General features: G+C 38.9%; 1 protein-coding gene across 1 annotated transcript in view; it reads right to left on the bottom strand.

Moving 5' to 3' along the window:
- The window catches only part of lrp3 (low density lipoprotein receptor-related protein 3), a 36,222-nt gene extending 12,223 nt beyond the window's left edge, over nt 1–23,999 (bottom strand). The window contains exons 1-6 of the mRNA XM_029766680.1: nt 23,790–23,999; nt 23,394–23,594; nt 22,502–22,723; nt 20,242–20,448; nt 11,906–12,067; nt 4,805–4,908 (exon numbers count right to left, since the gene is read on the bottom strand). Of these exons, the coding sequence (XP_029622540.1) occupies nt 4,805–4,908; nt 11,906–12,067; nt 20,242–20,448; nt 22,502–22,723; nt 23,394–23,594; nt 23,790–23,999 (1,106 nt within the window). The remainder of the gene's footprint in view (nt 1–4,804; nt 4,909–11,905; nt 12,068–20,241; nt 20,449–22,501; nt 22,724–23,393; nt 23,595–23,789) is intronic.
- Nucleotides 24,000–26,406: the final 2,407 nt, after the last annotated feature.

Genomic DNA, 26,406 nt, shown 5'->3' with positions numbered 1-26,406 from the left:
TTCAGCTCTCTCTCTCTCCTCCCTCTCTCCCCCTCTCTCTCTGTCTCTCTCTCTGTGTTGTCATGACGTTGGCCTGTGGGTAAGGTTTATGACCCCCCCCCATAAATACCTTTCTCCCTTCCCCTCTCTTACTGACCCTACTGAAGGACTGCTGTCCTGTTAAATATAGAGAGTCTGGGAACATCAAACAAATGGGGAAAGGAACCATATTTTGGTAATAAAACCAGTTGGAAATATGCTTCATAACGTAATGAGTATGGAGGTCAGTTCGTTGTTATCTGTGACATTATGACTGATGACAGGACGACATAAACTGTACCTGGGAAAGTATCCACCCTCTAGTTATCAGAGTCACATGGAATTGTTATGCAATTGAAATGTTTGATATTGAAATTGTTTGTTAGGAGATTAAATGTAATTTTAGCTTCCAAATGAGAGATTTGGGTTTTCATAAGGAAAGTGCCCTGCTTGATCAGTGGCCCACCCCTGTGAAGAGGAGGGGTTATAAACGATGAAACACATCCTTTCCCCCTCTCCACTATATAAGCCTTTGACGAAAAGATAACCAGGTAGCTCCAGTACGTGAGGTCTGCAGCCTCTACGTTAGAAGGACACACATGTCAAGAACAGAACTAAGCCAACCTTGGCGTGAGCTATGGTATGAACTGGTATGAACTTTGAGCTTAATCACTACAGAAGTGATACTTCCTAGCCGTTGAGTTAGCAGCGGCCGCTGTCGACGTGGGCTAGGAAAGGACGGACGACGGATCCAGTCTAACAAACAGACGAAGATACCACCACGTATCCAATTTACCACCAGAGACATTGTTCCGAGTACAGGAAGATCTGTTGGCCAACCCGGCCAGCATCTACGACCAATCTACCGAAGCGCAGCTCAGAGTAAATATTTATTGCATTTTCCTTTTCCAAATGGGCGGTAATTTAGAATGCATAAGATAATGTATTTACGATAGCATAGCTGCTGTTTGTGGTTCCTAAGTCTTCCCGCTATTTCATTCAAGCCCAACCCCCCTTTCCTTTGTGTAACCAGGTTCCGTCCATCGGGACGTTTTCTGTATGACATCATTGGTATTCTGTGTATTTGTAATTCTGTGTGATTAGTTTAGGTATTTAGTAAATAAATAATTAAACCCAATTTTGTATTGCTGATTCAACTTGTTAGCCAGGGTTCGTGAAGATAACCAAGAATTTACAACTTTTATTATGAGACTGAAAATAAGATAAGGGTTAATATTGACTGCTATCGATGTAAAATATTACTAAGTATTTTAAGAGTTTATTCGGAAGATAACAGCTCTATAAACGTTCTTCCGTGGTGCCCCGGCTTTCTAGTTAATTACATTTACATGATTAGCTTAATCAGGTAATATTAATTAGAGAAATAATTGTATAGGTTAGCATGTCATATCACTTAATCCGGCATAGCCAAAGACACGACAGTGTCTTTCTCTCTCTCCTCCCTCTCTCTCATCCCTCTCTCTCTGTCTCTCTCTGTCTCTCTCTCTCTGTCTGTCTCTCTCTCTGTGTCTGTCTCTGTGTCTGTCTCTGTCTCTGTCTCTCTCCCTCTCTCTCTCCTCCCTCTCTCTCTGTCTCCCTCTCTCTGTCTCCCTCTCTGTCTCTCTCTCTGTCTCTCTCTCGCTCTCTCTGTGTCTCTCTCCCTCTCTCTCTGTCTCTCTCTCTCTTTCTCTCTCTTTCTCTCTCTGTCTAGTTTTCTCATGATTTGGTTGAGTCTAATTGTATTGCTGTCCTGGGGCTCTGTGGGGTCTGTTTGTGTTTGTGAACTGAGCCCCAGGACCAGCTTGCTCAGGGGACTCTTCTCCAGGTTCATCTCTCTGTAGGTGATGGCTTTGTTATGGAAGGTTTGGGAATCACTTCCTTTTAGGTGGTTGTAGAATTTAACGTCTCTTTTCTGGATTTTGATAATTAGCGGGTATCGGCCTAATTCTGCTCTGCATGCATTATTTGGTGTTTTACGTTGTACACGGAGGATATTTTTGCAGAATTCTGCTTGCAGAGTCTCAATTTGTTGTTTGTCCCATATTGTAAATTCTTGGTTGGTGAGCGGACCCCAGACCTCACAACCATAAAGGGCAATGGGTTCTTTAATTAACCCTCTCTAGGCTAGATGGGACTCTACCATCCCACCTGACCAACATCCAGTGAAAGTGCAGGGCGCCAAATTCAAACTACAGAATTGTAAATATTTAACATTCTTGAAAATACACATGCAATATGTCAAAATAAAGCTTAACTTCTTGTTAATCCAGGCAAGGTGTCAGATTTCAAATAGGCTTCACGGCGAAAGCATACCATGCGATTATCTGAGGACAGCACCCCATCAAACAAACACATGACAATCATATTTCAACCCGCCACAAAACACAAAACTCAGAAATAACGATATAATTCATGCCTTATCTTTGAAGATCTTCTTCTGTTGGCACTCCAAAATGTCCCATAAACATCACAAATGGTCCTTTTGTTCGATAATGCCATTTTTTATATCTATAAAAACTCAGTTTAGCTGGTGCGCATCAGTCAATAATCCACTCAGTTTCCCTCCGTCAAAATACATACAAAATGAATCCCAAACGTTACTAATAAACTTTTCCAAACAAGTCAAACAACATTTATAATCAATCCTTAGGTATCCTAATACGCAAATAAACGATCAAATTTAAGACGGAGAATCGTTGTTGTCTTTACCGGAGATAAACAACAAAGAACGCGCTCTCTTCCACGCGCTTGGAATCACTAAAGCCAAAATGGGAGCCACCTACAAAAACTACAATTTCTGGGTCATTATTCTAAAAACCAGCCTGAAACTCTTTCTAAAGACTGTTGACATCTAGTGGAAGCCCTGGGAACTGCAATTTGGGAGGACTTCGGCTTATAATTAAAGTTCAAGCCATTGAAAACAGTGGTAAATTGGGGTTCGCCTGCCATATCAGTTCTGTTATACTCACAGACATTATTTTAACAGTTTTAGAAACGTTAGAGTGTTTTCTATCCAAATCTACCAATTATATGCATATTCTAGCTTCTGGGCCTGAGTAACAGGCAGTTTACTTTGGGCACGCTTTTCATCCGGACGTGAAAATACTGCCCCCTATCCCAAAGAAGATAATCGATTCAAGTGTTTTTAGCCAGATCCTAATTGGTATGTCGAATTTGATGTTCCTTTTGTTGGTGTAGAAGGCCCTTCTTGCCTTGTCTCTCAGATCGTTCACAGCTTTGTGGAAGTTACCTGTGGCGCTGATGTTTAGGCCGAGGTATGTATAGTTGTTGTGTGCTCTAGGGCAACGGTGTCTAGATGGGAATTTGTATTTGTGCTCCTCGCAATCTCTGTATCTCTCTCTCTATATATCTCTCTGTATCTCTCTCTCTCTCTATATCTCTCTCTCTCTGTATCTCTCTCTCTCTCTGTGTATCTCTCTCTGTGTATCTCTCTCTCTCTGTGTGTATCTCTCTCTCTCTCTCTCTGTCCTCTCTCTCTCTCTCTCTCCACATCAGTAAATCAGATCAATATAGTGAGTCATGACAGGTCAGACTGTGCAGAGCCAGGCAGATACAAACAACCACAGCAGCAAGTAACTCCTCCTAATTATACACCACTTCTATTCATCTCTCTCTCTCTCTCTCTCTCTCTCTCTCTCTCTCTCTCTCTGTCCTCTCTCTCTCTCTCTCTGTCCTCTCTGTCTCTGTCCTCTCATTCTCTCTCTCTCTGTCCTCTCTCTCTGTCCTCTCTCTCTCTGTCCTGTCTCTCTCTGTACTCTCTCTCTCTGTCCTCTCTCTCTCTCTCTCTCTCCTCTCTCTCTCTCTCTCTCTCTGTCCTCTCTCTCTACTCTCTCTCTCTCTCTCTCTCTATCCATCTCTCCTTCTCGCACTATCCCTCTCTCCCCCTCTCTCTCCCACCTTCCACCCCTCTCCCTCTCTCTCTCTCTATCTATCTCTCCTTCTCGCACTTTCCCTCTCTCCCCCTCTCTCTCTCCCACCTTCCACCCCTCTCCCTCTCTCTCTCTCTCTCTCTCTATCTATCTCTCCTTCTCGCACTATCCCTCTCTCCCCCTCTCTCTCTCTCTCCCACCTTCCACCCCTCTCCCTCTCTCTCTCTCTATCCATCTCTCCTTCTCGCACTATCTCTCTCTCTCTCCCTCTTTCTCTCTCTCCCACCTTCCACCCCTCCCTCTCTCTCTCTCTCTCTCTCTCTCTCTCTCTCTCTCTCTCTCTATCATCTCTCTCTCCTCTACAGTTCCACACTGCAGGACCAGGCCAAGCCTGATCAGCTTACACAAACAGAGCTGAGTTGAAGGGACTTACATGGTGTCTGGATTAGCAGGGCACCAGCAGAGTAGCTTAGCGCTAACTGAGTCGCCATGCTAACAGCCCACCCGCGGGAAATGGACCATGCTAACAGCCCACCCGCAGGATATGGACCATGCTAACAGCCCACCCGCGGGAAATGGACCATGCTAACAGCCCACCCGCGGGAAATGGACCATGCTAACAGCCCACCCGCGGGAAATGGACCATGCTAACAGCCCACCCGCGGGAAATGGGAGCTGAGCGTAGCGGCGCGGCGCTCGTTCTTCATAGCAGGGGTCAGATTAAAGCTGTTTGTCCCGACTCTCTCTCTCTCTCTCTCTCTCACTCTCTCTCTCTCTCTCTCTCTCTCTCTCTCTCACTTAGTGGTATGAATAATTAGTGGCTGGGAACCGGGCGAGGGAGGGAGGGAGGGAGGGAGGGAGGATGGGACAGCCGGAGACAGATGAAATCATCCTACCTGTACTCTCTTGTCCGGAGGGAGTAGAGTTTAAAGGCACAGCCCAGAGCGACGACAAGGAGGAGGCCACAGACCAGAGAGCCAATCAGGGCAGCAGTAATCACCTAGAAACAATACAGGCATTCCTGTCATATCATAAAATACATTATAACATACTACTGTATACTATACTACATTACACACTACTACTAGTAATACAACACATTATAAACACACTACTACCAGTAACACAAAACATTATAAACACACTACTACTAGTAATACAATACATTATAAACACACTACTACTAGTAATACAATACATTATAAACATACTACTACAAGTAATACAACACATTATAAACACACTACTACTAGTAATACAACACACTACTACTAGTAATATAATACATTATAAACATACTACTACTAGTAGTAATCGGATATCATAAGGTGAATGCACAAATTTGTAAGTCGCTCTGGATAAGAGCGTCTGCTAAATGACTTAAATGTAAATGTAAATGTAATACAACACATTATATAACATACTACTACTAGTAATACAACACATTCTATAACATACTACTACTAGTAATACAACACATTATAAACATACTACTACTAGCAATACAAAACATTATATAACATACTACTACTAGTAATACAACCCATTATATACACACTACTACTAGTAATACAACACATTATAAACATACTACTACTAGTAATACAATACATTATATAACATACTACTACTAGTAATACAACACATTATAAAACATACTACTACTAGTAATACAACACATTATATAACATACTACTACTAGTAATACAACACATTATAAACGTACTACTACTAGCAATACAAAACATTATATAACATACTACTACTAGTAATACAACCCATTATATACACACTACTACTAGTAATACAACACATTATAAACATACTACTACTAGTAATACAACACATTATAACATAGTATTACTAGCAATACAACATACTATTACTAGTAATACAATACATTCTATAACATACTACTACTAGTAATACAATACATTATAAACATGCTACTACTAGTAATACAATACATTATAAACACACCACTACTAGTAATACAATACATTATAAACATACTACTACTAGTAATACAACACATTATAAACACACTACTATCAGTAATACAACACATTATATAACATACTACTACTAGTAATACAACACACTACTACTAGTAATACAACATACTACTGCTAGTAATACAACACACTACTACTAGTAATACAATACATTATAAACATAATACTACTAGTAATACAACACATTATATAACATACTATTACTAGAAATAAAACACATTATAAACACACTACTACTAGTAATACAACACATTATAAACATACTACTACTAGTAATACAATACATTATAACATACTACTACTAGTAATACAATACATTATAACATACTACTACTAGTAATACAATACATTATAAACACACTACTACTAGTAATACAACACACTACTACTAGTAATACAACACATTATATAACATACTACTACTAGTAATACAACACATTATATAACATACTACTACTAGTAATACAACACATTATATAACATACTACTACTAGTAATACAATACATTATATAACATAACACTAGTAATTCAACACATTATAAACATACTACTACTAGTAATACAACACATTATAAACATACTACTACTAGTAATACAACACATTATAAACATACTACTACTAGTAATACAACACACTACAACTAGTAATACAATACATTATAAACATACTACTACTAGTAATACAACACACTACTAATAGTAATACAACACATTATAAACATACTACTACTAGTAATACAACCCACTACTACTAGTAATACAATACATCATAACATACTACTACTAGTAATACAACACATTATATAACATACTACTACTAGTAATACAACACATTATATAACATACTACTACTAGCAATACAACACACTACTACTAGTAATACAATACATTATAAACACACTACTACTAGTAATACAACACATTATAAACACACTACTACTAGTAATACAACACATTATAAACATACTACTACTAGTAATACAACACACTACTACTAGTAATACAACACATTATAAACATACTACTACTAGTAATACAACACACTACTACTAGTAATACAATACATCATAACATACTACTACTAGTAATACAACACATTATATAACATACTACTACTAGTAATACAATACATTATAACATACTACTACTAGTAATACAACACATTATACACACACTACTACTAGTAATACAACACATTACTACTAGTAATACAACACATTATAACATACTACTACTAGTAATACAACACATCATAACATACTACTACTAGTAATACAAAACATTATATAACATACTACTACTAGTAATACAACCCATTAAATACACACTACTACTAGTAATACAACACACTACTACTAGTAATACAATACATTATAAACATAATACTACTAGTAATACAATACATTATAAACATGCTACTACTAGTAATACAATACATTATAAACACACCACTACTAGTAATACAATACATTATAAACATACTACTACTAGTAATACAACACATTATAAACACACTACTATCAGTAATACAACACATTATATAACATACTACTACTAGTAATACAACACACTACTACTAGTAATACAACATACTACTGCTAGTAATACAACACACTACTACTAGTAATACAATACATTATAAACATAATACTACTAGTAATACAACACATTATATAACATACTATTACTAGTAATAAAACACATTATAAACACACTACTACTAGTAATACAACACATTATAAACATACTACTACTAGTAATACAATACATTATAACATACTACTACTAGTAATACAATACATTATAACATACTACTACTAGTAATACAATACATTATAAACACACTACTACTAGTAATACAACACACTACTACTAGTAATACAACACATTATATAACATATTACTACTAGTAATACAACACATTATATAACATACTACTACTAGTAATACAACACATTATATAACATACTACTACTAGTAATACAATACATTATATAACATACTACTAGTAATTCAACACATTATAAACATACTACTACTAGTAATACAACACATTATAAACATACTACTACTAGTAATACAACACATTATAAACATACTACTACTAGTAATACAACACATTATAAACATACTACTACTAGTAATACAACACACTACTACTAGTAATACAATACATTATAAACATACTACTACTAGTAATACAACACACTACTACTAGTAATACAACACATTATAAACATACTACTACTACTAGTAATACAACACACTACTACTAGTAATACAATACATCATAACATACTACTACTAGTAATACAACACATTATATAACATACTACTACTAGTAATACAACACATTATATAACATACTACTACTAGCAATACAACACACTACTACTAGTAATACAATACATTATAAACACACTACTACTAGTAATACAACACATTATAAACACACTACTACTAGTAATACAACACATTATAAACATACTACTACTAGTAATACAACACACTACTACTAGTAATACAACACATTATAAACATACTACTACTAGTAATACAACACACTACTACTAGTAATACAATACATCATAACATACTACTACTAGTAATACAACACATTATATAACATACTACTACTAGTAATACAATACATTATAACATACTACTACTAGTAATACAACACATTATACACACACTACTACTAGTAATACAACACATTACTACTAGTAATACAACACATTATAGCATACTACTACTAGTATTACAACACATCATAACATACTACTACTAGTAATACAAAACATTATATAACACACTACTACTGGTAATACAGCACACTACTACTAGTAATACAATACATCATAACATACTACTACTAGTAATCCAAAACATTATATAACACACTACTACTAGTAATACAGCACACTATTACTAGTAATACAAAACATTATAAACACACTACTACTAGTAATACAATACATTATAAACATACTACTACTAGTAATACAACACATTATATAACATACTACTACTAGTAATACAACACATTATAAACATACTACTACTAGTAATAGAATACATTATGAACATACTACTACTAGTAATACAAAAAAATATATAACACACTACTACTAGTAATACAATACATTATAAACATACTACTACTAGTAATACAACACATTTTATAACACACTACTACTAGTAATACAATACATTATAAACATACTACTCTTAGTAATACAACACATTATATAACATACTACTACTAGTAATACAATACATTATAAACATACTACTACTAGTAATACAACACACTACTACTAGTAATACAACACATTATATAACATACTACTACTAGTAATACAACATACTACTACTAGTAATACAACACATTATAAACACACTAATACTAGTAATACAACACATTATAAACATAATACTTACTACTAGTAATACAATACATTATAAACATACTACTACTAGTAATAGAACACACTACTACTACTAGTAATACAACATATTATAAACATACTACTACTAGTAATACAACACACTACTACTAGTAATACAACATATTATAAAAATACTACTACTAGTAATACAATACATTATAAACATACTACTACTAGTAATGCAACATACTACTACTAGTAATACACCACATTATATAACACACTACTACTAGTAATACAACATATTATAAACATACTACTACTAGTAATACAACATACTACTACTAGTAATACAACACATTATATAACACACTACTACTAGTAATACAACACATTATATAACATACTACTACTAGTAATACAATACATTATAAAATACTACTACTAGTAATACAATACATTATAAAATACTACTACTAGTAATACAACACATTATAAAATACTACTACTAGTAATCCAACACACTACTACTAGTAATACAGCACATTATAAACATACTACTTCTAGTAATACAACACACTACTACTAGTAATACAATACATTATAACATACTACTACTAGTAATACAACACATTATAACATACTACTACTAGTAATACAACACATTATAACATACTACTACTAGTAATACAACATACTACTACTAGTGATACAATACATTATAAACACACTACTACTAGTAATACAACATATTATAAACATACTACTACTAGTAATACAACACACTACTACTAGTAATACAATACATTATAACATACTACTACTAGTAATACAACACATTATATAAATGCTCTTGTGGCTGAATGGAAGCAAGTCCCCACAGCAATGTTCCAATATCTAGTGGAAATCCTTCCCAGAAGATTGAAGGCTGTTATAGCAGCAACGGGGGGGGCCAACTCCATATTAACGGCCCATGATTTTGGAATGAGATGTTTGACGAGCAGATGTCCGCATACCTTCGGTCATGTAGTTTACATGTACTCCACAAGACATGGTCAGAGATATAGATAGTGTAGACCAGTGGAGGCTGCTAACATCTGGAGTCAAATGGAATGGCATCAAACATGTGGAAACCATAGGACTGATTTAGACCTGGGACAGCAGGTGGGTTAATGATCAGGGAATGATTTATACCTGGGACACCAGGTGGGTTAATGATCAGGGACTGATTTATACCTGTGACACCAGGTGGGTTAATGATCAGGGACTGATTTAGACCTGGGACACCAGGTGGGTTAATGATCAGGGACTGATTTAGACCTGGGACAGCAGGTGGGTTAATGATCAGGGACTGATTTATACCTGGGACACCAGGTGGGTTAATGATCAGGGACTGATTTAGACCTGGGACACCAGGTGGGTTAATGATCAGGGACTGATTTATACCTGGGACACCAGGTGGGTTAATGATCAGGGACTGATTTATACCTGGGACACCAGATGGGTTAATGATCAGGGACTGATTTATACCTGGGACACCAGGTGGGTTAATGATCAAGGACTGATTTAGACCTGGGACACCAGGTGGGTTAATGATCAGGGACTGATTTATACCAGGGACACCAGGTGGGTTAATGATCAGGGACTGATTTAGACCAGATGGGTTAATGATCAGGGACTGATTTATACCTGGGACACCAGGTGGGTTAATGATCAAGGACTGATTTAGACCTGGGACACCAGGTGGGTTAATGATCAGGGACTGATTTATACCAGGGACACCAGGTGGGTTAATGATCAGGGACTGATTTAGACCTAGGACACCAGGTGGGTTAATTATCAGGGACTGATTTATACCTGGGACACCAGGTGGGTTAATGATCAGGGACTGATTTAGACCTAGGACACCAGGTGGGTTAATGATCAGTGACTGATTTAGACCTAGGACACCAGGTGGGTTAATGATCAGGGACTGATTTAGACCAGGTGGGTTAATGATCAGGGACTGATTTAGACCTGGGACACCAGGTGGGTTAATGATCAGGGACTGATTTAGACCTGGGACATCAGGTGAGAGTAATTCATTATCAGGTAGAGCAGAAAACCAGCAGTACTCCGGACCTCGTAGGGTAAGATTTGAATGTAAATTGGTAGCCAGGTGGCAGGTAGCCAGGTAGCCAGGTGGCCAGGTAGCCAGGCGGCCAGGTAGCCAGGTGGCAGGTAGCCAGGTAGCCAGGTGGCAGGTAGCCAGGTAGCCAGGTGGCAGGTAGCCAGGTGGCCAGGTAGCCAGGCGGCCAGGTAGCCAGGTGGCAGGTAGCCAGGTAGCCAGGTGGCAGGTAGCCAGGTAGCCAGGTGGCCAGGTAGCCAGGTGGGCAGGTAGCCCAGCAGTTAGAGTAACCGAAAGGTCGCTAGTTTGAATCCCGAAGCCGACAAGGTGAAAAATCTGGGGCACTGGACAACGGTGACCCCAACTCTCTGAGGGTTTCTCAGGGGGGCGTTAGGATATGCAAGAAACACGTGTGTATAATATGCACATTTGTTAAATAGGACAAAATGTAAGCACTCATCAAAATGCTGTTTTTTCTGTACCTTCCTGGGTACAGCTCCCAAACAGTCTCTCTCATCACTACCGTCCAGACAGTCCTCCTGGCCATCACAGCGCCACGTCTCGAAGATACACAGGTTGGTACCACAGTGGAAGTTACCCGGCTGGCAGTCAAAACAGTTCTTCTCATCAGAACCGTCTGGGCACTGGAATGGATGGATGAATGGATGGATGGATGGATGAATGGATGAATGGATGGATGAGAGATAATGCTGTATATTTACAACCAAAACATAAAATAAACATTTCCATTGTGGTCAAACATCCTTCTACTAATTGTCTTCTAACAATAGAAAAATATCAGAATGTTGTCTTCCTCAGTGTGTATATTATATTATATTGATCAGCATGTTATCTTCCTCAGTGTGTATATTATATTATATTGATCAGCATGTTATCTTCCTCAGTGTGTATATTATATTATATTGATCAGCATGTTATCTTCCTCAGTGTGTATATTATATTGATCAGCATGTTATCTTCCTCAGTGTGTATATTATATTATATTGATCAGCATGTTGTCTTCCTCAGTGTGTATATTATATTATATTGATCAGCATGTTATCTTCCTCAGTGTGTATATTATATTATATTGATCAGCATGTTATCTTCCTCAGTGTGTATATTATATTATATTGATCAGCATGTTATCTTCCTCAGTGTGTATATTATATTATATTGATCAGCATGTTATCTTCCTCAGTGTGTATAGTATATTATATTGATCAGCATGTTATCTCCTCAGTGTGTATATTATATTATATTGATCAGCATGTTATCTTCCTCAGTGTGTATATTATATTATATTGATCAGCATGTTGTCTTCCTCAGTGTGTATATTATATTATATTGATCAGCATGTTATCTTCCTCAGTGTGTATATTATATGATCAGCATGTTATCTTCCTCAGTGTGTATATTATATTATATTGATCAGCATGTTATCTTCCTCAGTGTGTATATTATATTATATTGATCAGCATGTTATCTTCCTCAGTGTGTATATTATATTATATTGATCAGCATGTTATCTTCCTCAGTGTGTAGCATGTTATCTTCCTCAGTGTGTATATTATATTATATTGATCAGCATGTTATCTTCCTCAGTGTGTATATTATATTATATTGATCAGCATGTTATCTTCCTCAGTGTGTATATTATACTATATTGATCAGCATGTTATCTTCCTCAGTGTGTATATTATATTATATTGATCAGCATGTTATCTTCCTCAGTGTGTATATTATATTATATTGATCAGCATGTTGTCTTCCTCAGTGTGTATATTATATTATATTGATCAGCATGTTATCTTCCTCAGTGTGTATATTATATTATATTGATCAGCATGTTATCTTCCTCAGTGTGTATATTATATTATATTGATCAGCATGTTATCTTCCTCAGTGTGTATATTATATTATATTGATCAGCATGTTATCTTCCTCAGTGTGTATATTATATTATATTGATCAGCATGTTGTCTTCCTCAGTGTGTATATTATATTATATTGATCAGCATGTTGTCTTCCTCAGTGTGTATATTATATTGATCAGCATGTTATCTTTCTCAGTGTGTATATTATATTATATTGATCAGCATGTATCTTCCTCAGTGTGTATATTATATTATATTGATCAGCATGTTGTCTTCCTCAGTGTGTATATTATATTATATTGATCAGCATGTTATCTTCCTCAGTGTGTATATTATATTATATTGATCAGCATGTTGTCTTCCTCAGTGTGTATATTATATTGATCAGCATGTTATCTTCCTCAGTGTGTATATTATATTATATTGATCAGCATGTTATCTTCCTCAGTGTGTATATTATATTATATTGATCAGCATGTTATCTTCCTCAGTGTGTATATTATATTATATTGATCAGCATGTTATCTTCCTCAGTGTGTATATTATATTATATTGATCAGCATGTTATCTTCCTCAGTGTGTATATTATACTATATTGATCAGCATGTTATCTTCCTCAGTGTGTATATTATATTATATTGATCAGCATGTTATCTTCCTCAGTGTGTATATTATATTATATTGATCAGCATGTTGTCTTCCTCAGTGTGTATATTATATTATATGATCAGCATGTTATCTTCCTCAGTGTGTATATTATATTATATTGATCAGGCATGTTATCTTCCTCAGTGTGTATATTATATTATATTGATCAGCATGTTATCTTCCTCAGTGTGTATATTATATTATATTGATCAGCATGTTATCTTCCTCAGTGTGTATATTATATTATTGATCAGGCATGTTGTCTTCCTCAGTGTGTATATTATATTATATTGATCAGCATGTTGTCTTCCTCAGTGTGTATATTATATTGATCAGCATGTTATCTTTCTCAGTGTGTATATTATATTATATTGATCAGCATGTTATCTTCCTCAGTGTGTATATTATATTATATTGATCAGCATGTTGTCTTCCTCAGTGTGTATATTATATTATATTGATCAGCATGTTATCTTCCTCAGTGTGTATATTATATTATATTGATCAGCATGTTGTCTTCCTCAGTGGTGTATATTATATTATATTGATCAGCATGTTATCTTCCTCAGTGTGTATATTATATTATATTGATCAGCATGTTATCTTCCTCAGTGTGTATATTATATATATTGATCAGCATGTTATCTTCCTCAGTGTGTATATTATATTATATTGATCAGCATGTTGTCTTCCTCAGTGTGTATATTATATTATATTGATCAGCATGTTGTCTTCCTCAGTGTGTATATTATATTATATTGATCAGCATGTTATCTTCCTCAGTGTGTATATTATATTATATTGATCAGCATGTTATCTTCCTCAGTGTGTATATTATATTGATCAGCATGTTGTCTTCCTCAGTGTGTATATTATATTATATTGATCAGCATGTTATCTTCCTCAGTGTGTATATTATATTATATTGATCAGCATGTTGTCTTCCTCAGTGTGTATATTATATATATTGATCAGCATGTTATCTTCCTCAGTGTGTATATTATATTATATTGATCAGCATGTTATCTTCCTCAGTGGTGTATATTATATTATATTGATCAGCATGTTATCTTCCTCAGTGTGTATATTATATTATATTGATCAGCATGTTGTCTTCCTCAGTGTGTATATTATATTATATTGATCAGCATGTTGTCTTCCTCAGTGTGTATATTATATTATATTGATCAGCATGTTATCTTCCTCAGTGTGTATATTATATTATATTGATCAGCATGTTATCTTCCTCAGTGTGTATATTATATTGATCAGCATGTTGTCTTCCTCAGTGTGTATATTATATTATATTGATCAGCATGTTATCTTCCTCAGTGTGTATATTATATTATATTGATCAGCATGTTGTCTTCCTCAGTGTGTATATTATATTATATTGATCAGCATGTTATCTTCCTCAGTGTGTATATTATATTATATTGATCAGCATGTTGTCTTCCTCAGTGTGTATATTATATTATATTGATCAGCATGTTGTCTTCCTCAGTGTGTATATTATATTGATCAGCATGTTATCTTTCTCAGTGTGTATATTATATTATATTGATCAGCATGTTATCTTCCTCAGTGTGTATATTATATTATATTGATCAGCATGTTGTCTTCCTCAGTGTGTATATTATATTATATTGATCAGCATGTTATCTTCCTCAGTGTGTATATTATATTATATTGATCAGCATGTTGTCTTCCTCAGTGTGTATATTATATTATATTGATCAGCATGTTATCTTCCTCAGTGTGTATATTATATTATATTGATCAGCATGTTATTTTCCTCAGTGTGTATATTATATTATATTGATCAGCATGTTATCTTCCTCAGTGTGTATATTATATTATATTGATCAGCATGTTGTCTTCCTCAGTGTGTATATTATATTATATTGATCAGCATGTTGTCTTCCTCAGTGTGTATATTATATTATATTGATCAGCATGTTATCTTCCTCAGTGTGTATATTATATTATATTGATCAGCATGTTATCTTCCTCAGTGTGTATATTATATTATATTGATCAGCATGTTATCTTCCTCAGTGTGTATATTATATTATATTGATCAGCATGTTATCTTCCTCAGTGTGTATATTATATTATATTGAACAGCATGTTATCTTCCTCAGTGTGTATATTATATTATATTGATCAGCATGTTATCTTCCTCAGTGTGTATATTATATTATATTGATCAGCATGTTATCTTCCTCAGTGTGTATATTATATTATATTGATCAGCATGTTATCTTCCTCAGTGTGTATATTATATTATATTGATCAGCATGTTATCTTCCTCAGTGTGTATATTATATTGATCAGCATGTTGTCTTCCTCAGTGTGTATATTATATTATATTGATCAGCATGTTGTCTTCCTCAGTGTGTATATTATATTATATTGATCAGCATGTTATCTTCCTCAGTGTGTATATTATATTATATTGATCAGCATGTTGTCTTCCTCAGTGTGTATATTATATTATATTGATCAGCATGTTATCTTCCTCAGTGTGTATATTATATTATATTGATCAGCATGTTGTCTTCCTCAGTGTGTATATTATATTATATTGATCAGCATGTTGTCTTCCTCAGTGTGTATATTATATTATATTGATCAGCATGTTATCTTCCTCAGTGTGTATATTATATTATATTGATCAGCATGTTATCTTCCTCAGTGTGTATATTATATTATATTGATCAGCATGTTGTCTTCCTCAGTGTGTATATTATATTATATTGATCAGCATGTTATCTTCCTCAGTGTGTATATTATATTATATTGATCAAGCATGTTGTCTTCCTCAGTGTGTATATTATATTATATTGATCAGCATGTTATCTTCCTCAGTGTGTATATTATATTATATTGATCAGCATGTTGTCTTCCTCAGTGTGTATATTATATTATATTGATCAGCATGTTATCTTCCTCAGTGTGTATATTATATTATATTGATCAGCATGTTGTCTTCCTCAGTGTGTATATTATATTATATTGATCAGCATGTTATCTTCCTCAGTGTGTATATTATATTATATTGATCAGCATGTTATCTTCCTCAGTGTGTATATTATATTATATTGATCAGAATATGTTGATACGGTGCCTTCAGAAAGTATTCTTACCCCTTGACTTATTCCACATTTTGTTATGTTCCAGCCTGAATTCAAAATGGATTAAATAAAACACAAAATCTCCCCCATCTTCACACAATACCCCATAATGTCACATATTATGACGCTGGGGAGACGAAGCAGGAACGGGGAGTAAAACATTTAATAAAGAACGGACATGTAACGAGACAGGAACAGCGTCAGCAAACAAATACTAAAGACAAAAACAATACAATGCAGCAGCGGGGAACAGAGCAGGGGAACCGACAAATATATGGGTGGAAATAAACAGGTGATAAGTGAGTCCAGGTGTGTCCAATAATGCCGATGCGCGTGACGAGGGAAGGCGGGTGTGCATGATGCAGGGCAGCCTGGCGCCCTCAAGCGCCAGGGGGAGGGAAGAGCGGGAGCAAACTTGACACATATCTCGCCCATCTACCCACAATACCCCATAATGACCGAGTGGAAACATGTTTTAGACATTTTTGCAAATGTATTGAAAATTAAATACAGAAATATCTAATTTATATTAGTATTCTCACCCCTGAGTCAATACATGTTAGAATCACCTTCGGCAGCGATTACAGCTGTGAGTCTTTCTGGCACATTACTCTTTTTAAAATTCTTCAAGCTCTGTCAAGTTGGTTGTTGATTATTGCTAGACCCGCCCTTTTCAAGTCTTGCCATAGATTTTCAAGCCGATTCAAGTCGAAACTGTAACTAAGCCACTCAGGAACATTCAAGGCCTTGTATTTTAGGTTATTGTCCTGCTGAAAGGTGGATTTGTCCACCAGTGTCCGTAGGAAGGCAGACAGAATCAGGTTTTCCTCTAGGATATTGCTTGTGCTTAGCTCTTTTTTTTTTATCCTGAAAAACTCCCTAGACCCAAGCATACCCATAACATGATGCAGCCACCACTATGCTTAAAAATATGAAGAGTGATACTCAGTAATGTGTTGTGTTGGATTTTGCCTCAAACATAACGCTTTGTATTGAAGACAGAAAGTGAATTACTTTGCCACAATTTTAGCAGATTTACTTTAGTGTCTTGTTGCAAACAGGATGCATATTTAGGAATATTTTTTATTCTGTACAGGCTTCCTTCTTTTCAGTCTGTCATTGAGGTTAGTATTGTGGAGTAACTACAATGTTGTTGATCCATCCTCAGTGTTCTCCTATCACAGACATTAAACTCTAACTGTTTTAAAGTCACCATTGGTCTCATGGTGAAATCCCTCAGTGGCTTATTGACTCAAGACATTTCAACTTTTAATTTTTAATTAATTTGTAAACATTTCTAAAAACATAATTCCACTTTGACATTATGGGGTATTGTGGGTAGGCCAGTGACAAACATCTAAAATGTCATCTCTACCTTCTTGCCCCATTTTGCTGTTGTCTGTGCCCAATAATGTTTGTACCATGTTTTGTGCTGCTGCCATGTTGTGAATCTACCATGTTGTGTTGCTACCATGTTGTAGTCATGTTGTGTTGCTATCATCATGTTGTCATGTGTTGCTGCCATGCTGTGTTGTTGTCTACGGTCTCTCTTTATGTAGTGTTGTGTTGTCTCTCTTGTCGTGATGTGTGTTTTGTCCTATATTTTTATTTTATTTATTTTTATTTTTAATCCCAGCCCCCGACAGGAGGCATTCTGCCTTTTGGTAGGCCGTCATTGTAAATAAGAATTTCTTCTTAACTGACTTGCCCTATAAAAGGTTCAATAAAAAATAAATAAAAATCAAATGAAAAAATTCCTTCCTCCCCAGCAACTGAGTTAGGAAGGACGCCTGTATCTTGGTAGTGACTGGGTGTATTGACACACCATCCAAAGTGTTATTAATAACTTCAGCATGCTCAAAGGGATATTCAATGTCTGTTTATTTTTTATTTTTACCCATCTACCAATAGGTGCCCTTCTTTGCAAGGCCTTGGAAAACCTCCCTGGTCTTTGTGGTTGAATCTGTGTTTGAAATTAACTCCTCGACTGAGGGACCTTACAGATAATTGTATGTGTGGGGGTACAGAGATGAGCTAGTCATTCAAAAATAATTTTAAAACACACTTATTGCAAACAGACTTATTATGTGATTTGTTAAGGACATTTTTTTACTCCTGAACTTATTTAGGCTTGCCATAACAAAAGGGATTGAATACTTATTGACTTAAGACATTTCAGCTTTTCATTTTTTTATTAATTTTGTAAACATTTAGAAAAAACATAATTCCACTTTGACATTATGGAGTATTGTGCGTAGGCCAGTAAGACACAATCTAAATGTAATCAATTTTATATTCAGGCGGTAACACAACAAAATGTGGAAAAAGCCAATGACTGTGAATACTTTCTGAAAACACTGTAGCCCCAACAACAACAAAAAATCTACGAATTTGGCAGAAGGCCTACATCAAAGAATAACACAATAACGTATTTGGAAGAATTAAGCAACTAAATAGATTATTTTGAATTCACCGTGCTCTTTTATTAATACCTTATGACACTATTTCATTTTAATTTAATTTAATCTTGATCTTTATTGAGTAAAGTTGTCACGTCCTGACCAGTAAAATGGGTTATTTGTCATTGTAGTTTGGTCATGGCGTTTGCAGGGGGTGTTTGTTTTGTGTGTTTTTGGTTTAGGTTCTATGTTTTCTATTTCTATGTTTAAATCTAGTTTTCTATTTCTATGTAGTGTTTTTGGTAGGACCTCCAATTAGAGGAAGCTGGTTGTTGTTGTCTCTAATTGGAGGCCATATTTAGTTGGTGTTTGTTTCACTTGTGTTTTTGTGGGTGGTTGTTTCCTGTATAGTCTGTGCACCTTATGGGACTGTTTCGTCGTTTGTTTCTTTTGTTTAAGTGTTATTTCTAATAAATTAAGAAGATGAGCACTTTCCCCGCTGCGCCTTGGTCCTATCCTTACGACGCCCATGACAAAAGGGCCGTCAGTAAGCATTTCACTGTTATTAAATAATCATTTGATTAGATGTATTTTAAAAGCTTGCCTGTTTCGACACAACGATCATTAGAAACATACCCAGAAAATAGACCGTAACTAGAATATTTTATCTCTCCTAGATCCAGGAATTTAGCACAACAATTTTGATCAGAATTGCACAATAGGACAATAAAGTATTGATTGATTGATTGATTGATACCTTCTTCTGGTTGTTACATCTTTCAGAGGCAGGGTAGCAGGCTCCACTGCCCCCCTCACAGGGGTACTCCCCCTCCTGGCAAACTGGGCACTCCTCCTCGTCGCGCCCCGTAGGGCAGTGCCAGTACCCGTCACAGCGCTGGCGCTCAGAGTAACAGCCCTGGTCCCCTCCACACGGGTGTTCCCGAGGGAAACAGTAACCTTTCACCTAGAGGATAGGATAGGAATTGTCCTCATGAAGTCGTCTCTTGATCATCTGGTCTGGATAAACTCTGGGTACTAGTCTTCTGCCTGGTCAGGATAAACTCTGGGTACTAGTCTTCTGCCTGGTCAGGATAAACTCTGGGTACTAGTCTTCTGCCTGGTCAGGATAAACTCTGGGTCCTAGTCTTCTGTCTGGTCTGGATAAACTCTGGGTACTAGTCTTATGCCTGGTCAGGATAAACTCTGGGTACTAGACTTCTGTCTGGTCTGGATAAACTCTGGGTACTAGTCTTCTGCCTGGTCAGGATAAACTCTGGGTACTAGTCTTCTGCCTGGTCAGGATAAACTCTGGGTACTAGTCTTCTGCCTGGTCAGGATAAACTCTGGGTACTAGACTTCTGCCTGGTCTGGATAAACTCTGGGTACTAGACTTCTGCCTGGCCAGGATAAACTCTGGGTACTAGTCTTCTGCCTGGTCAGGATAAACTCTGGGTACTAGACTTCTGCCTGGCCAGGATAAACTCTGGGTACTAGACTTCTGCCTGGCCAGGATAAACTCTGGGTACTAGTCTTCTGCCTGGTCAGGATAAACTCTGGGTACTAGACTTCTGCCTGGCCAGGATAAACTCTGGGTACTAGACTTCTGCCTGGTCTGGATAAACTCTGGGTACTAGACTTCTGCCTGGCCAGGATAAACTCTGGGTACTAGTCTTCTGCCTGGTCAGGATAAACTCTGGGTACTAGACTTCTGCCTGGCCAGGATAAACTCTGGCTACTAGACTTCTGCCTGGTCTGGATAAACTCTGGGTACTAGACTTCTGCCTGGCCAGGATAAACTCTGGGTACTAGTCTTCTGCCTGGTCAGGATAAACTCTGGGTACTAGTCTTCTGCCTGGTCAGGATAAACTCTGGGTACTAGTCTTCTGCCTGGTCAGGATAAACTCTGGGTACTAGTCATAGACTTCTGCCTGGTCAGGATAAACTCTGGGTACTAGTCTTCTGCCTGGTCAGGATAAACTCTGGGTACTAGTCTTCTGCCTGGTCAGGATAAACTCTGGGTACTAGTCATAGACTTCTGCCTGGTCAGGATAAACTCTGGGTACTAGTCTTCTGCCTGGTCAGGATAAACTCTGGGTACTAGACTTCTGCCTGGTCAGGATAAACTCTGGGTACTAGTCATAGACTTCTGCCTGGTCAGGATAAATTCTGGGTACTAGTCTTCTGCCTGGTTCAGGATAAACTCTGGGTACTAGACTTCTGCCTGGTCAGGATAAACTCTGGGTACTAGACTTCTGCCTGGTCAGGATAAACTCTGGGTACTAGACTTCTGCCTGGTCAGGATAAACTCTGGGTACTAGTCTTCTGCCTGGTCAGGATAAACTCTGGGTACTAGACTTCTGCATGGTCTGGATAAACTCTGGGTACTAGTCTTCTGCCTGGTCAGGATAAACTCTGGGCCATACCAATGATAATTCTAAACACAAAACACATGAAAACAAAACAGAGCACAAAACCATTTACAATCCCACTGACCCAAATCGAATCTACCTGGTAGCTAGCGTTGAATCCAGGCTGTCTGGTGTTAGGGTCAGGGTTAGGGTCAGGGTTAGGGTTAAGGTCAGGGTCAGGGTTAGGGTCAGGGTTAGGGTCAGGGTTAGGGCCAGGGTTAGGGTCAGGGTTAGGGTTAAGGTTAGGGTCAGGGTTAAGGTCAGGGTTAGGGTTAGGGTCAGGGTTAAGGTCAGGGTTAGGGTTAGGGTCAGGGTTAAGGTCAGGTCAGCGTCAGGGTTAGGGTCAGGGTTAAGGTCAGGTCAGCGTCAGGGTTAGGGTCAGGGTTAGGGTCAGGGTTAGGGCCAGGGTTAGGGTCAGGGTTAGGGTCATGGTTAGGGTCAGGGTTAGGGTCAGGGTTAGGGTCAGGGTTAGGGTCAGGGTTAGGGTTGGGGTCAGGGTTAGGGTCAGGGTCAGGGTTAGGGTTAGGATCAGGGTCAGGGTCAGGGTTAGGGTCAGGGTCAGGGTTAGGGTCAGGGTTAGGGTCAGGGTTAGGGTCAGGGTTAGCCTACCTGGTATGTAGCGTTGAATCCGTGCCCAGGGCTGAGTGGTTGGGCCAGGTACTGTAGACTCATCTGTCCTCTACTGGATTCTAACAGGGCTGGTCTCCTGTTGTTATGATGAGACAGGGCCCGCAGGAGGCTCTCTGCTCTCTGGACCAGCCCGTCATAGACATGGAGGGAGTCCCCTGGCCCTAACCCCAGGTCCAGCTGCAACACGATGGGCTTAGGGTCCTAGGAGGAGGGACGACTGATATTCATCAAGTAGTTGACCGAGGTCCATCCGTATTGAGAAAAAAAACAAATTGAAAATCAAAATACCTAATTTCAGTGATTTTCCATTTAACTAAACAAGCTTCTGTTTTGATTTAGCTTTTTCCCCTCTGCTATAGATCAGTCAGCATGTGTTCATCTCTGCTATAGATCAGTCAGCATGTGTTCATCTCTGCTATAGATCAGTCAGCATGTGTTCATCTCTGCTATAGATCAGTCAGCATGTGTTCATCTCTGCTATAGATCAGTCTGCATGTGTTCATCTCTGCTATAGATCAGTCAGCATGTGTTCATCTCTGCTATAGATCAGTTAGCACAAGTCTTAATATATTTTGCCAACTATTATTTATTAACTCATTTATTTAAAAAAATACAAACTACGATAAACGGATTCATCTGTGGCGCAGCGCTCTAAGGCATCTCATCATCATCTAAGGCTCGAATCCAGGCTGTATCACAACCCGGGCCGTGATCGGGAGTCCCGTAGGGCGGATAGACAATTTGCCCCAGCGTCGTCCAGGGGTTTGGAACGGTGTTAGGCCGTCGTCTAGATAAAGGTTGAATAATCTACCCTAGTACCCATCAGCTAATGGATTGTATAAAACGTTGAAGGTGTTGAACTCCTCTCTACCTGAGTGTCCAATAGCCAGGAACATCTCAGCTCCCCGAGGGCGCTGCGGTTGGGACGGAAGAAGTCCGGTGAAGCGAACGTTCCGTAGAAGTTCCCCAGGCGTTTCCCGCAGGCCGTGTCGGGGCACCCTGCTTCGTCCGAGCCGTCGGGGCAGTCCTGGGCTCCGTTGCAGCGCAGCGAGTGGGGCAGGCAGCGAGTGGACTGGAGAAGAAGAAGAACACAACTTTATTGTTCGTTATTATTGTATCTGGCAAGGAACGGAAATGTGTCTTTATACTCAGACGTATACCGAGACGTAGGAAGCAATGGGTCGGCCCAGTGTAGAATATTGTTCCTATCAGAGGTTCTACTTCCCTCTGGTTGCTGGCCCGCTTCCCTAACCTCTCGGTTACCTACCTGGGCCTGGGTACAGGGGGCGGTCCCGGCGGGGCAGAGGGAGGCTCGGGGAGGGGTGGGAGGGGGGGCACAGCCCCGTTCGTCAGTGGCGTCACCGCACTCATCCAGGCCGTTACAGCGCCACGTCCGAGGAAGACATTTACCGTTGCCACACAGGAACTCATCGCTCTGACAGCTGGACTGGCCCAGGCGACCTGGAGGAACCGGCATAACGACAGACACAGAGACGTCAACAAACTACAGACAGGAAGTCATCGCTCTGACAGCCGGACTGGCCCAGGCGACCTGGAGGAACCGGCATAACGACAGACACAGAGACGTCAACAAACTACAGACAGGAAGTCATCGCTCTGACAGCCGGACTGGCCCAGGCGACCTGGAGGAACCGGCATAACGACAGACACAGAGACGTCAACAAACTACAGACACGTCAACAAACTACAGACAGGAAGTCATCGCTCTGACAGCTGGACTGGCCCAGGCGACCTGGAGGAACCGGCATAACGACAGACACAGAGACGTCAACAAACTACAGACACGTCAACAAACTACAGACAGGAAGTCATCGCTCTGACAGCTGGACTGGCCCAGGCGACCTGGAGGAACCGGCATAACGACAGACACAGAGACGTCAACAAACTACAGACATGTCAACAAACTACAGACAGGAAGTCATCACTCTGACAGCTGGACTGGCCCAGGCGACCTGGAGGAACCGGCATAACGACAGACACATTATTGCAGACGCATTAATCCAGACACATTATTACAGACACATTACTGGAGAAACATTATTACAAACATATTTCAATAAAAGCATTATTACCAACACATTATCACAGACACATTATTGCAGACGCATCGTCGCAAACCCATTACCACAGACACATTATCACAGACAGATTATTACGGCCACATGGTCACAGAAACATTATCACAGACATTATCACAGACACAGTGTTACACGCTTATCGTGGACGCATTATACCACCCAACAACAAACTACCCAGCAACAAACCTCCCAACAACAAACCACCCAACAACAAACCTCCCAACAACAAACCACCCAACAACAAACCACCCAACAACAAACCACCCAACAACAAACCACCCAACAACAAACCACCCAACAACAAACCTCCCAACAACAAACCTCCCAACAACAAACCTCCTAATAACAAACTACCCAACAACAAACTACCAACAACAAACCACCCAACAACAAACCACCCAACAACAACCTCCCAACAACAAACCACCCAACAACAAACCTCCCAACAACAAACCACCCAACAACAAACCACCCAACAACAAACCTCCCAACAACAAACCTCCCAACAACAAACTACCCAACAACAAACCACCCAACAACAAACCTCCCAACAACAAACCACCCAACAACAAACCACCCAACAACAAACCACCCAACAACAAACCACCCAACAACAAACCTCCCAACAACAAACCACCCAACAACAAACCACCCAACAACAAACCTCCCAACAACAAACCTCCCAACAACAAACTACCCAACAACAAACCTCCCAACAACAAACCTCCCAACAACAAACCTCCCAACAACAAACCACCCAACAACAAACCACCGAACAAAATATTACCCAACAACAAACCTCCCAACAACAAACCTCCTAACAACAAACTACCCAACAACAAACCACCCAAAATAATATGTGGTGTTTTTGGGGACAGGGCGACTCTCAACAATGTCTTTTGCCAATACAGCTCAATGGCAGACAGTTTTACTAACATACTCAATACCTGCGTATTGATTTATAATACGTAGTCCTGGGGTAAAACAGGACAAGCCTTGCTTAGTGCACCTCTCCTCTCCTTTCATCCCACACAGTATTGATTGTAAAAAGCAAACGGTCTGTGTTTTTCTCTCACAGCTGTTATCAGTGTCCCCATCAATGCCAGATGGTGGTTAGATAGAGAAGGTGAACACCCAGTCTGCTCTCTGTACAACCAACACAGTCATTCCATTGTCTGGTCTACCTTTATCAGCCTCTTCCTGTTCCTCCTTCACCTCCCTCCTCCTCTCCTCCCCTCCTCTCCTTCCCTCTCCTCCTCTACCTCCTTCTCCTCCTCTCCTTCTCCTTTCCCTCCCTCTCCACCGCTCCCTCCCTCCTCTTCTCCCTCCCTCTCTCTCCTCCTGTCCTTCCCTCTCCTCCTCTCCACCTCTCTATCTGCTTTCCCTCCCTCTCCAACTCTCCCCTCCGTCCCTCCTCCTCTTCTCCCTCCCTCTCCTCCTGTGCCTTCCCTCCCTCTCCTCCTCTTCCTCTCTCTCCTCCTCTCCCTCCCTCCCTCTCCACCTCCCCTCCCTCCCCCTCCTCTCCCTTCCCTCCCTCTCCTCTTCTCCCTCCCTCTCCTCCTCTCCCTCTCCACCTCCTCCTCTCCCTCCCTCCTCCTCCTCTCTCTGCTCTCCCTCCTCCTCTCCCTTCCCTCCCTCGCCACCTCTCCCTCTTCACCTCCTCCTCACCCTTCGCTCCCTCTCCTCCTCTCCCTCTCCACCTCCTCCTCTCCCTCTCCACCTCCTCCTTTCCCTCCCCCTCCTCTCCCTTCCCTCCCTCCCTCTCCTCCTCTCCCCCACCCCTAA

The sequence above is a fragment of the Salmo trutta genome, chromosome 12, assembly GCF_901001165.1.
Source record: "Salmo trutta chromosome 12, fSalTru1.1, whole genome shotgun sequence".
NCBI lineage: Eukaryota > Metazoa > Chordata > Actinopteri > Salmoniformes > Salmonidae > Salmo > Salmo trutta.
This window is presented reverse-complemented; position numbering and strand designations above follow the sequence as displayed.